This window comes from Podarcis erhardii (genome assembly GCF_964252035.2).
Source record: "Podarcis erhardii genome assembly, chromosome: 8".
Lineage (NCBI taxonomy): Eukaryota > Metazoa > Chordata > Lepidosauria > Squamata > Lacertidae > Podarcis > Podarcis erhardii.
This window is the reverse complement of record NC_138499.1, coordinates 87,721,521-87,734,803: the sequence shown is the minus strand read 5'-3', so window position 1 is coordinate 87,734,803 and position 13,283 is coordinate 87,721,521. Positions and strand designations below refer to the sequence as shown.

Sequence of the window (13,283 nt, the reverse complement as noted above, 5' to 3'; positions counted from 1 at the left end):
TGGCTAAACATAAACCTATAAAATCACACTAGAACATCTGTTGGGTACTTTCAGTCTGTCTGAATCCATTATCCACAGCGCCACCTGCTGGCAAAAATAACCTGCTACACCTGACCTATATCTGTATATTCAACCTGCTAAGCTATAATAATAATAATTTATTATTTATACCCCACCCATCTGGCTGGGTTTCTCCAGTAACTCTGAGGTGGCTCACAACGGAATATTAAAAACACGATAAAAAAATCAAACCTTGAAAACTTATCTAAACAGGGTTGCCTTCAGATGTCTTCTAAAAGTCAGATAGTTGTTTATTTCCTTGACAGCTAAGAGGCATGCATATAAAAATACCCTCTTAAAGGAAATGTGTCCACCAGTCAGCTCTGAGATAAGCAAGAAACAGTCAAGAGAGCAAAACGTTCCAAGTGGGAAATAATCACAGCAGTCCTCCAGGACCAGACCAAGGACCCACTGAGTCTAACATCCTATTCCCATCTGTGGAACATGGGGACGCTTGCCTAACATCAAGTCAAGATCTTGAAGGAAATCAGCAGGAAATTGGCACCTATACTGGCACCGCTTCTCTGGCAGAGGTGGGGGGCATAAAATGAGGCACCCATGAGGGTGCTGCCATAAAAAAGTAGATGGCTTGTGTGCTTTGCTCCAGAATCAGCCCCTCCCTTCAGTGTCAGTTAAGAAGGACAGTTAAGAATGTCAGTTAAGAAGGACCAACTGTCTCTTCTTGTTCCTTGCCTCAGACTTGCTTCGTGTTGCTGTATTTTGTTTCTCTTGTTATGTTATTTTGCTACAGTTTTCTTTATTATTAAAACTTAAAAAGGACCCCTGACAGTTAAGTCCAGTTGCGAACGACTCTGGGGTTGTGGCGCTCATCTCCCTTTATGGCCGAGGGAGCCAACATTTGTCCGCAGACTGTTTTTATGGGTCATGTGGTCAGCATGACTAAGGTGCTTCTGGCGAAACCAGAGCAGCGCACGGAAATGCTGTTTACCTTCCTGCTGGAGAGGTACCTATTTATCTACTTGCACTTTGACGTGCTTTCGAACTGCTAGGTTGGCAGGAGCAGGGACCGAGCAACGGAAGCTCACCCCGTCGCAGGGATTCGAACCGCCGACCTTCCGATCGGTAAGCCCTAGGCTCGGTGGTTTAGACCACAATGCCAACCACATCCCAAATATTATTAAAGCTTAGTTTACATTTAAATAACTAATAATAATAAAGTCAAGCCACTGGTCCTTGCAGTTCATTCTCACTGAACCACTCCCAACCTGACTGAATTATTTTGTAAGTTCAATGGTGCCAGCTCTTGATTTCTATAGATAAGGGACCCCTTTCTCTTCTCCCCACTTCTGTGTTTCATTAAGCTTCAGGAAGAAGCAGAAAAACAGCACTGGGCTAAGGGAGATGGAGGTACCCCTTAATTCTTACTGCTGTTTGTCTGCTTGTTCCTGAAGCTTAGTGAAATATGTGGAGAGGGGGAGAAGAGAAAGGGGTCCCTTATCTACAGAAATCAAGAGCTGGCACCATTGAACTTACAAAATAATTCAGGCAAATTGGGAGTGGTTCAGGGAGAACTATGGGGGCCCTCCATCTCCCTCACATCCTTCTTTCACTAGGCCAGGGCTGTTTTCTCTGCTTTTATATTACTCACAGCACTGTTTCACCACAGTAATCCAAGACAAAATTGTGGGGGAAGGGGAAAGGAATGTGAGGAGAACCATAAGCCATGTCACTCAGCACAACTTCGAGTTGCTCAAAGGCAGGGGTAACTGGCAGGAAATTGCGGGAGACAGGAAATAAGCAGACAGGGGTAGTAATTGAGTCCATATGTTCTAACAAAGGAATGTTTTTGGTAGCTAAGAGAGGATTGTGTCTGTATGTAAGGAAACCTTATGGAAAGACACAGATTAGCAGACGGTCACTTGGCTGGGCGATCAGAACCAGCATTTGGAAAACTTGCGCTAATATTGGAGGCATGAATCAGAACTGTAAACTGATGCAGGGCCTTCATTAAAGCCTTCTAAGCATCTAGGCAATTAGAAACTAAGATCTAGATAGGATTCTAATTAACAAATGCTATCTATTTAGATATGTGACTGCTGCATTAAAAAGGGGTAAATTAGTACTATAAAGTCACACAATTGCTGTTCAATTGCAAGACATGCAAGTCAAGCAAAGTGGGCTCAGTCCATAGTTCCAGGGTCCATTACAATAGCCTACGCTTTCAGGAGAGTAGCTGTGTTAGTTTACAGCAACAAAAACAATAAGAGGCTTGTAGCAGCTTAAAGATTAACAACTTCATTGTGGAGAAAGACAGGGGTGGAAGACCCGTGATCCTCCAGAATTGAGGCAATATACTCTGACCAATGGGCCAAGATCATTAATGGTAACATCCTCCAGATGTTGTTAGACCACAACTTCCATCATCTCTGACCCCTAACCATGCTGGTAGGGGCTGACAGAGCCCATCATCATATGGAGGGCACCACATTGGCTATCCCTGGTGGAAGCTGTCATAGGTTAGAGTTCATCAGACATATAAAATGTTTTCCTCAGTTGGCAAGTGTATATACACACACACTTTGGTGTAGAGAGAAATAATGGTGTTCCGTGGAGTCAAAGAGCAATAAAATGCAAACAGTCTGTATAGCACTTCATGCATCTGATGACATGGGCCCTAATCTATAAAAGCTTAAGCCATCATGAATTTGTTGTTCTTTAAGGTGCTACAAGACTCTTTCTTGTTTATAATGAACTACTGTCTTAAATAATCCTGGGCTGAAGTGGTACTGCTGTTATCTAGCCCCATTTATTTATTTACAAAGTGTTCTCAAAGCTGTTTGCTGAGGAAAAACTGAGCATAGACCATCATGCAAGCTAAAACATAAACAAGAACAAATTCAAAGCCCTGGCAGTAAGGAAAGAGCTTAGCTCTCAAGGCTTGGCAGAACAAAGTTTTTACTCGTCTCTGAAAGACGACAAGTGAGGCAAAGTACTGGAAGGGATTCCACAGGATTTAAATGCCATGGAAAACCACGAAAAGGAAAGGAGCAAAATCAAACTGAGCTCTGAAAGGAAGAGGAAGAGGAAGAGGAAGAGGAAGAGGAAGAGGAAGAGGAAGAGGAAGAGGAAGAGGAAGAGGAAGAGGAAGAGGAAGAAAGCACCAAAAGAAATCATTTAACCATGCTGATGAACAAAGCCCACTAAACCAAAAAATTCCTGCACAGAAAGCACTTTTGTATCGAAAGTTGCATTAAACATGTACATAGAGAATCATAAATGTAGAGTCACTTTGCTTCATGTAGATATGATGGAAATGGACCAGAAAACTGTGGTCCATCACAGTTTCCCACCCCATTTACACCCAGCTGAAGACACGCTGAGGCTATCAAAATGTGACTCCATGCATATTACTTAATCTCATTTCACTTCCAAACTGCATCCAGGGTAGGCCTGTGCCAAGTATGAAGAGCCTCTTCAGATTTCAAGACACAAACCTAAGAGCTGCTGCTACTGAAAACTTCTATGATTGAGATGCAAATTGGTATATAACTAGGGATGTGCCTGTCAGTTAAAGGGGCTTAAGTTTGGCTTCCTTTTCCCCTGCACACAGCCATAATGGCTAAATGGAATCTCCATGTTCAGTACTGGTTGCTAGGGGGCCTCCTTATCTCTTCAAGGAAACTGGAAGGCCACAGTTGCAAGCAAGATGCTGGACTCTGGGTCTGATCCAAAAGAACTTTTATGGGGTCCTTAAGGGAGAGGAGGCACTGACCCTCCTTCCTGCAATGACTCTGCCCCCTTCTAAATAGCTTTCCATCCACTGAGACAAGTATAGAATAAATCCACTGGCACTGTTAGGAAATCAGGATCACTAGGCCAGGATCTGTTACTGTATTCACTCAAGACTTCAGTGCCAAGTCCCTCTGTTTTGCATTCGGTCCCCTCTTCCCTATTCTTACCACCAAGCTGCTTTACATTACCTGCATTCATATCTATCAGTTGCTCTCTCTTCTGTTGTTTCTCCTGCCGTTCCTTCTCAGCCTTCTCTTTGGCAAGCTTAGCTTTACGCATCTTCTCTTCCGTCTCCCGCCGCTTCTGATTCTCCTTTACAGCTTGCTGAAAACCAGACACAGTTGGCTGGTAAGATGGACTACGGGGGAGTTATGGCAAGGATGTCCACCTGATGTTTCCTTCTCAATGGCATAAAAGATAGCTCAAGAAAAGAATTAGAACAATGCGAGAGAAGAATTCAACAGGTTTGTGTAACTTAGTCTACTAACAGCTTTAGCTATGTTAGTTAAATGAAACCTCCAAGTTCATAGGAAGTGAATGCTAGTTACTAGACACAATGCAGCCATATGCCTTTCAACATCTCAGATGAAAACAGGCACATGCATGTTACTGCACCAAAACCCACACTACACTTCTGGTCTGACCAGAACTCTTTTTTTAAAAAAAATGCAAAAAGAAACAACCTTTGGCAAGCTTTATCTCGCAGATTTGGCTGTATAACTGCATTGCAAAGACATTAAACAACATTTATTATCTGAATAGGCATTCTCTCTCTCTCTCTCTCTCTCTCTCTCTCTCACACACACACACACACACACACACACACACACTTTTAGGTGAGGAGCTGAAGCCTCAAGAGTAGCAATTCTAGTGTACAAACACATTTCAAAAACAGCTCCACCAAAATCTCTGCAAAAGGCCTAATAAGGGCAAAATGAAAAACTCATGCAACGAGAGGGGGCTGTCTCCCACCAGGCACTGTTTCATGTGCTGCTGGAGGCACAGCGCTGGGTGGGCTTTCACAAGTCAGACACAAGCAAAGCAGTTTGCATGAGCAGAGGGCTGTATGCAGCTTAGCAGGCCAGAGGGGATGCTCACCAAAAACATGATTCTGAAGTTGTGCAAATCAGTGAAGAACTCCTCAGAAGATATTTTACTGGTGTCAAACAGGAAATACTGTCCTAATTCCATATAGAGGTTTTCCATATTTGAGTGCATCATCCGCAGCTTCTCATATTGCTCCTCAGCCTCCTTAACAAAGCTGTAAGACTTGAGTCAAAGATCACAGTTGCTGAGTGGAGGTACAATCTAAGTTTAACAAAAGAGCTCTATCTGCAGGTGACCCTCGGTGTTCTCAGCTGCTCTCCCCCTTCCATGTCATCTGCCTGTATTTCTGTTTCAAACCAACTAACTTCTCTCTCCACGCCCCCCTCCCAAAAAAACCCACCTGCAATTCAGAGTTCTACACGCATCCAATGACTAGCATTGCTTTGTGGCGCAGAGCTGCCTATCATCTGCTCACTAAGAATTCTCTGTTATAAGCAGTTAGTTCCACCAGTCCTGGCAGCACCCACCCATGTATTGGAGAACCCTCCCATACTAATAGCTGGAGACTCCAAAGGATAGTACAGTGGTACCTCGGGTTACATACACTTCAGGTTACATATGCTTCAGGTTACAGACTCCGCTAACCCAGAAATAGTACCTTGGGTTAAGGACTTTGCTTCAGGTTGAGAACAGAAATTGTGTAGCGGCAGCGGGAGGCCCCATGAGCTAAAGTGGTGCTTCAGGTTAAGAACAGTTTCAGGTAAAGAACGGACCTCCAGAACGAATTAAGTACTTAACCCGAGGTACCACTGTATCTTGTTAGGTGGCATACATCTGGTCCTACTGCCAACAAAATGAGCTGGACACACATGGAAAAGTATTAAGTAAGTTTGAGCTTGTTCCAATTTGAGCCATAAATAAATCTGGGACCAGACCTTGTCATTGCATGCACTAACCCTATGGTAAATGAAGAGGTCCCTTAGGTACAGAATGCCTCCCCAACACCACCAAAACCTCTCCCCATATGAACTGACCTGGACCCTGCAATCATAATCTGAGGCCCTTCTTCGTGTGCCCCCTCCATGAGAGGCCAGAGGGAGGCAACACAAGAATGGGCTTTTCCATGGAGGTTCCCTGCTTGTGAGATGCTCTCCCCAGGGAGGCTGGCCTGGAGCCTTCATTGCATATCTGTAGGTAAAAACATTCCTCTTCTCCCAGGCCTTGGGCTTATTAAACTACCTATGGTCTTTTAAACTGGAGATTGGGGAAGCTATTAATTTAATAAACAACAACTACAGTGGTACCTCGGGTTAAGAACTTAATTCGTTCTGGAGGTCCGTTCTTAACCTGAAACTTAACCTGAAGCACCACTTTAGCTAATGGGGCTTCCCGCTGCCGCCGCACGATTTCTGTTCTTATCCTGAAGCAAAGTTCTTAACCCGAGGTACTATTTCTGGGTTAGTGGAGTCTGTAACCTGAAGCGTCTGTAACCTGAAGCGTCTGTAACCTGAGGTACCACTGTACAGCCATGTGATCCCAACTGTGCAGTCATTGTCTGTGACTTTGGAGAAGAGAGCTTTACTGGCAGCTCCCCTTGGTTGTATCTTGGTTGAGCCCCCCCCTCAAATGAGGAAAGAATCCAAAAGGGCTGGTTCCCCAGTAGCACACATAAGAGTTCCTTATTCTACATGCTGTTCTCAGGGATTCCCAGTTCACAACATTCTGAAGGATATCGACATTTTCTCTTTAAATTTATCCTTCTCTTCTGTAGCGCTGGGGCATTTGTCAACATCACGCCGCAAGTCTGAAATCTGTTTCTTCATGAGGTCCAGGCTTTTCCCTAAATCCGCTGCAGGAACTTTGGGGTGGAGGGAAGACAAAGGAGGAGTAGAGGAATCAGAAAACAAGGAATTTGCTCACTGTAATTTCTTGAGGGAGGTAGGAGGGCATTTTAATTTTAACTTCAGGATATTCCCACCCATCAGACCAGAAGGCAGGGCTAGCTATTAGGGACTTCTCCATGGTAGTGGTTTCCCCAACTCTCCAGACTGGGCTAGAAAAAAAGTAAGAACTGCTAAAACAATAGAAACCCCAACTATTAAAAAGCACACAGGGTGATGTGCTGAACAGAATGAACAAGGAATCACACAGAGGGATAAGTTCAATAACAGTACATGGGGGGAGCGACATTATCCATGATTCTCAGGGGATCCGTTTAGCATATAAAAATGCCTTCTTAAAGGAAATGTGTCCACCAGTCAGCTCTGAGATAAGCAAGAAACAGTCAAGAGAGCAAAACGTTCCAAGTGGGAAATAATCACAGCAGTCCTCCAGGACCAGACCAAGGACCCACTGAGTCTAACATCCTATTCCCATCTGTGGAACATGGGGACGCTTGCCTAACATCAAGTCAAGATCTTGAAGGAAATCAGCAGGAAATCAGCATCTATACTAGTACCGCTTCTCTGGCAGAGGTGGGGGACATAAAATGAGGCACCCATGAGGGTGCTTCCATAAAAGTAGATGGCTTGTGTGCTTTGCTCCAGAATCAGCCCCTCCCTTCAGTGTCAGTTAAGAAGGACAGTTAAGAAGGGCCAACTGTCTCTTCTTGTTCCTTGCCTCAGACTTGCCTCGTGTTGCTGTATTTTGTTTCTCTCGTTATGCTATTTTGCTACAGTTTTCTTTATTATTAAAGCTTAGCTTGTTGTTGTTGTTTAGCCAATTAGTCATGTCCGACTCTTCGTGACCCCACGTAAGCTTAGCTTACATTTAAATAAATAATAATCATCAAGTCAAGCCACTGGTCCATGCAATTCATTCTCATCACTCCCAACCTGACTGAATTATTCTGCAAGTTTGGTGGTGCCAGCTCTTGATTTCTGGAGATAGGTGACCCCTTTCTCTTCTTCCCACCTCCATGTTTCATTAAGCTTCAGGAAGAAGCACAAAAACAGCACTGGCCTAAGGGAGGAGGAGGAGGTACACCTTAATTCTTACTTCTGCTACAAATCAGCTTCTGCTACAAACTACAACAACAGGGTTCTCCTAGCAGTTGTGTGTGTCCTAAACACAGGGAAGGTGTTTTGGCATAACACTAAATCACACTTTCATTTAACTTCAGTTTCGTGTGTCACCCCAAACCCTAAAAGTTAATCCAGTTAGTTCAAACAAGACAGCTCCATAAACTATGGCTTGGCGTTTCTTCTTTTAACTAAACCCAACTAAGATTAACCACCATTTGTTGAGACTCAGATAACATAGCAAACCGTGATTAATCTAAAATGGAAAAGAAAGCTTCCAAATTCCTCCTCATAGCTGCATTGGAAAAAGAGTAGCTGTGCACTAGCCTGAGGCTTGCTGCAGCTCATTCTCATAAAGCTAAATTATGTACATCTGTAAACACCCCTAAGATTAATAAGATTTTATCAGTGACCAGCACTGTTATCTAGTATTTGTACACATGATGTTTTGTGACAGGAGGGCTGTTAAGTGTTCAAACCCCCATCACAAATCATTGTCTTGCTGCATTGCTAACGGCCGCCTTGCATGATCCTTCATCATTTCCATCATCCCCACACCAGAGGAGGGACAGGGATGGAGAGAAAAGAGAAAGTGGCTGCCAAAGGTCCCCTAATGGGTTTATCAAAGAGGCAAGATTTGAACCAGGGACTTCCTGATTTATTTATTTTTACTACTTTGCTGTTTTCTCCTTTGGAAGTGTGAAATAGAAATTTAATACTAATTTTCATGCTCAATCCTAACCATCCTAACCACAATCCTAACCATGTCCACTCAAAAAAGTAAGTCCTGCTGAATTTAGTGAGGCTTACACCTAGGTAGGTGGGCTAATGAGGGCAGCCTTATGAGCCTGTTTTATCTGGGCTGAACGTTAGCGCTTCGTTTACTAGGGTGCCAAAGGAAAGCGCGGCAGCTGATGGCAGCTAGCTGCAGGATAAATGTGTGTTTATAATAGGGAAATGAGTCCGGAAGGCAGCTGGGAGCTCCTGATCACTGAACAAAATGAACACACATGGCCAGTGCTCTAATGTTTCCCTCTCCTTCCTTCCGTGTTAGGCACTGACTCTCAATCCACAGCAGCAACCCATACAGCCAAGGCAAGAGAGATGGGAGACAGGACAGATGGACAGCAGAGTGATCGTGACGACAATTCTCCTGCCATCATGCTCAGAATGTCCTTCTTCTCCCCTAACACAAGTTAACGTCATAAATAAAGAACCTGGGTTGCTTGTTTCATACAGACAGTCAAAATGTCTGATATGACCCGGATTGATTTATACAGTAAACACAGTCCTCAGCTGCACTCTGCCAGTGGCTGGATGCTGGGGATGAAGAGAAGAGGGCTGCAGCCTTTATTATGCCTTGTTTTGTGAGCTTCCCAAATTCATCTAGCTCTCCACTGTCAGAACAGGACGTATCTACGGCTTATGTACCACCCACATCTTAAGACCACCTTTTGCCTCCCAAAACGGAATACACCAAGGCTGAGCCAAAACAGACTCCCCACACACACCCCAAAACCCCCGATGCCTTAGCTGCAGGCTATAAGGCTCCTGATGTTTGGCGGTGGAATAAGGCTGAATAAGAGTGAAATGTCTGTTCACCTTACCAGTAGCATGGCACAAGTGGTAGAATTATGGGCAAGGAAACACCTGCACTGCCTGGTTGGTAGGCAGCTGCCCACACTCCCCACCTTGCACCACCTTACTGTGGGCAATTTGATACAAGAAGCATCTCCTTCACCCTGAAGTGGTTTCAATTACTTGCAGGAACATTGCCCAATGTGACTGGTTACTGGGCACAGCAATATCATCACGGTCCCTGGGTATGGACTGAAGGCCCACAAGGCAATCAACTTTGCTGAAGCTAAGCAGGTCTGGGTCTGGTCAGCGCCCTGATGGGTGATTGCCTGGGAACATAGTGTATGTCACCTTGGGGTCCGTGATGGAAGAAACTGGGACAGAAATGTAAAAAAATAACAAATAAGGTTCACAATGGGATCTCTGGCTGGGGTGCTATTGTGAAGGAGGAGGAGCAGCCCTGGATAATAAAAGAAAAAACTGCAGCCCTGAAACAGTTGTTGAGAGGCAAAGTGAAGCACAAGCAAAGATGTTTGAAAAGGGCAAACCTTTAGGATCCTTTAGCAGAATGCCCTGCCTCCCCGAGTCCCTTTTTCACATTAAAAAGCCTGAGATGGTAAGTTGCAGCCAGAGAACGCATGCACAAACACCGGCCCCAAAATACCTTGACAAGCCTTCTCCACGTGGATGAGTTCATCAGGAAACTTCAGCACTTCAGGATAGCGCACCTCACACGTTTCAGCTAAGAAGTGCAGCAAAGTCATCTTCTGGTCAGCTGACTTTGTGTCTCGGAGCTGAGAGTGGAGAAAGCAGGCTACTGTGAGCTCTGTTAAATATGATGAATGCCATTCATCAGTTGCTTCTCCCCCAGCCCCAAAAGATGTCAGCAGCTTGTAGAGTCAGGATGACCTGAACAGCTCTGTCTGCAGAGGTTCTGCCTGTAGAAGCTCACCTTGCAGAGGAAGCTGATGTTGAAACCAAAGGCATCAGCATTTGAGGAGCCAGAATTCATGAAGTTGCCCACCAGGAGGATGATGGAGAGCAGGTTGGAGAAGCTCTCACTCTTGCGGACCTCTTCACAGGCAGCTGTCACAGAAACTATCTGTGGTTTGATGTTTTCCACCTGCTCATTAAACTGTAGCTTGAAGAGGATGGAATTGAGACGGGGCCTCAGACTGGGAACTGTACTAATCTAGGAAGGAAAGGGGACAGAATAACACTGTCATGCACAGATGGAGGAAAAGGAAGACAAGGATGACAAGGAACCAAGGTGGTCTGTAGAAGAGGGGAAAGAAGAGAAAGGATATTTATCAGCAATTGTGGTTTCTTCAGGATCCATGTTGTGGAATTTGTACGGTGCTGAACACTTTGACACCAGCTTAATATAAAAAAAAACCTATCAATGCAGCACATACACTGTGATTCTAAAAGAATATTAATTGGCTTTAAAGGAGCTTGCAAAACCCATGCAATTAAACATTCTGGTTTTCCCTGCCATTATTACAAACAAACAAAAAAAATAGAGGAAACAGTTAAGGCGTTACTTTGTAGAAAAAGTGCATGCTGAAAGCAGAAAAAGAACCTTTCCCCTTCAGAAGTCTATAGCATCCAACTCTGAGCATCCGGTGTAGGATGTATGGCAGCAACTGCTCAATGAGATTGAAATAAATGGAACTACAAGTTTTATTCTGAATGCGGGATGAACACTGTGGAAGGATAACTGAGAAACAGTTTGACTTTAGCAAGGGGGTGGGCCTGGTTTTCTCAGAGAAATATCAGCTCTAGCTCTGTTGCTTCTTGTATCTATGACCTTTGCAGTACTCAGTCCTAGAGACTAAAATGTCAAAGTCAGTGTTTCCTCAGAGGAACTTCTTGTACTATCTAAACCTTTCTGGCTTGTCCTTGATTATGTCTTCCTTGGAACACACAGGCTCAGAACAGAAATTGCTCACTTGTTGCTAGGACTCCTGTCCTTGCCCTGGCATTGCACTGATGCATCTAACCTTCAAATTCTCTTTCAAAGCCAAAAGAAACACTACGTGTTTGCTGAGCCAGGTGCTATCTAGTTGTGGCTTTCAGTAGGACACTCCAACAAGGACAAGGAAATGGTGATTCCTGGCAAATGTGTCTGCCTGACTACCAAATGTTACTTTTCTCCCAGTTTAGGGCATCAGATGCCTGGAGGGCAAGGATAAAAAATAGTAATGACCCCTATGCAGTGGCCACGGTTTTGGTGGGTGGGTGGGTGGGTGGAGGGAGGGAGCCAATACTAGATACATATTCTCCACTGCTCCCTGATTTTTTTTTTCAATTTCCTAGAAGCCCAGATAACAGGGAACACAGAGGACTTTGTCAGTCCTCACATATGACAGTGTACAGCATGGAAGTAACAGAGAAATCTCTGGAGAGTGGATGGGACACATGAAGTTTGAGAAAGAAAATGAAGTAAACCATGTCATGTACACATTATGCTGAACATGTCATGTTCAGCAGCTTCTTCTCAGAAAAAGATGCTCTCCCTCTTCTCTTTTCTAGAGGCAAAAGCAGCTCACTTACCACAACTGCAAACTGCTCAGGCTCAGCTAGTTCATCATAGTCTTCTTTCATTTCTGCTATCATCTTCAACTTGTCTGGTTCTGGTATAAGCTTAATTAGGTTCTGAGAAAGAAGAGAAGGAAATTGCTCGCACTGGGGCTCCTAGGCAAAACGACCACACTGGACCTAGGAGACAACTGGCACTTCCTGTCACGGCTAAGGAATCATCTTCAAAGGGGCAGAACAGAGTGAGTTATTCCAGGCTGTGGGTACCTCCCCACTCAAGTAAGGAAGAACATTATGGCAAATATTTCTTCAACAGCCTTTTGGACAGAATTTGCACGGCAAGCATTAAAATAGAAAGGGCTCTAATTGCAGCATGGTCTCCATTCTCTATTATACCAGGGCCTGAAACAAATTGTGAGACACAAACCTGAATGCATATGATGTGACTATCAACTGCTAGGACTCCAGTCATGGATAGCAAAAGCAGGCTTTAATGACTGACATATGGTGGTCACAAGTTGAAAGGGGGGGTGTCTCAAATGCTCCAGTCTTTGCTCACCTGCACCAGGGACTCAGTCAACACAGTTTCATTCACCTCCAGGATGGCATCCTTGATTCCCTCGTAAGGCATGCGGAAGGAGCCCAGAAATATGGCTGCCACAGTCAAAGAGAAGCACAAAACCTCCAGTCAGACTTCCACTGACTAATACGCCCTAAGCCTTTCAAACACACTCTGCAATTTCCCTTAGTACCACAAACACTTTGGCTAAATCACACTACTCACAAAGATTCTGTGCAATCTTCGGATCCATTACTCTCAGCTCCCTGGTCTTCTTCTTTTGCTGGACCTTCTCCTCTCCCTGCTCCTCCTTCGCTTTTGCTGTGGGCCAGAGAGGAATGCAGGGTCTTAGCAATTGAGAAGCCGTCTCACTTTAAGCTGGGGAGCATGCAATTTCTTCACAGCTAAAAAACACAAGCATTTCTCTCCCCCCTCCCCGCCCTGACCACCCATGAGGCATGGTGAGGCAGTTACCTCAGGTGGCAGACTGGGGGGCCCTTGGGAGGGCAGATCCAGGTCCCAAGGAGTATCCTGCTTCAGCAGGCAGGCACCATTTTCTGCTTTGCTTCAAGCAGCTGAACGTCTCAGGTCGGCCCTGATTCTCCCACCACAACCTTTCTGCCATTAATTGACTTTGTCAGAAGTAGCTAATAGAAGACAGTAGGGAAAGACACTTAATCTTTCTCTGTCTTCTGCCTCGAATGCCACACAACTGGTAGCAACTG

The 13,283-nt window shown here is 44.6% G+C and overlaps 1 protein-coding gene across 1 annotated transcript in view; it reads right to left on the bottom strand.

The window, feature by feature from the left end:
* Positions 1 to 13,283, bottom strand: part of DIAPH1 (diaphanous related formin 1) — a 77,934-nt gene that overhangs the window by 12,337 nt on the left and 52,314 nt on the right. Inside the window, exons 18-25 of the mRNA XM_081872938.1 lie at positions 12,784 to 12,879; positions 12,559 to 12,653; positions 12,015 to 12,116; positions 10,411 to 10,650; positions 10,123 to 10,252; positions 6,594 to 6,718; positions 4,912 to 5,076; positions 4,002 to 4,137 (exon numbers count right to left, since the gene is read on the bottom strand). Coding sequence (XP_081729064.1) covers positions 4,002 to 4,137; positions 4,912 to 5,076; positions 6,594 to 6,718; positions 10,123 to 10,252; positions 10,411 to 10,650; positions 12,015 to 12,116; positions 12,559 to 12,653; positions 12,784 to 12,879 — 1,089 coding nt within the window. The remainder of the gene's footprint in view (positions 1 to 4,001; positions 4,138 to 4,911; positions 5,077 to 6,593; positions 6,719 to 10,122; positions 10,253 to 10,410; positions 10,651 to 12,014; positions 12,117 to 12,558; positions 12,654 to 12,783; positions 12,880 to 13,283) is intronic.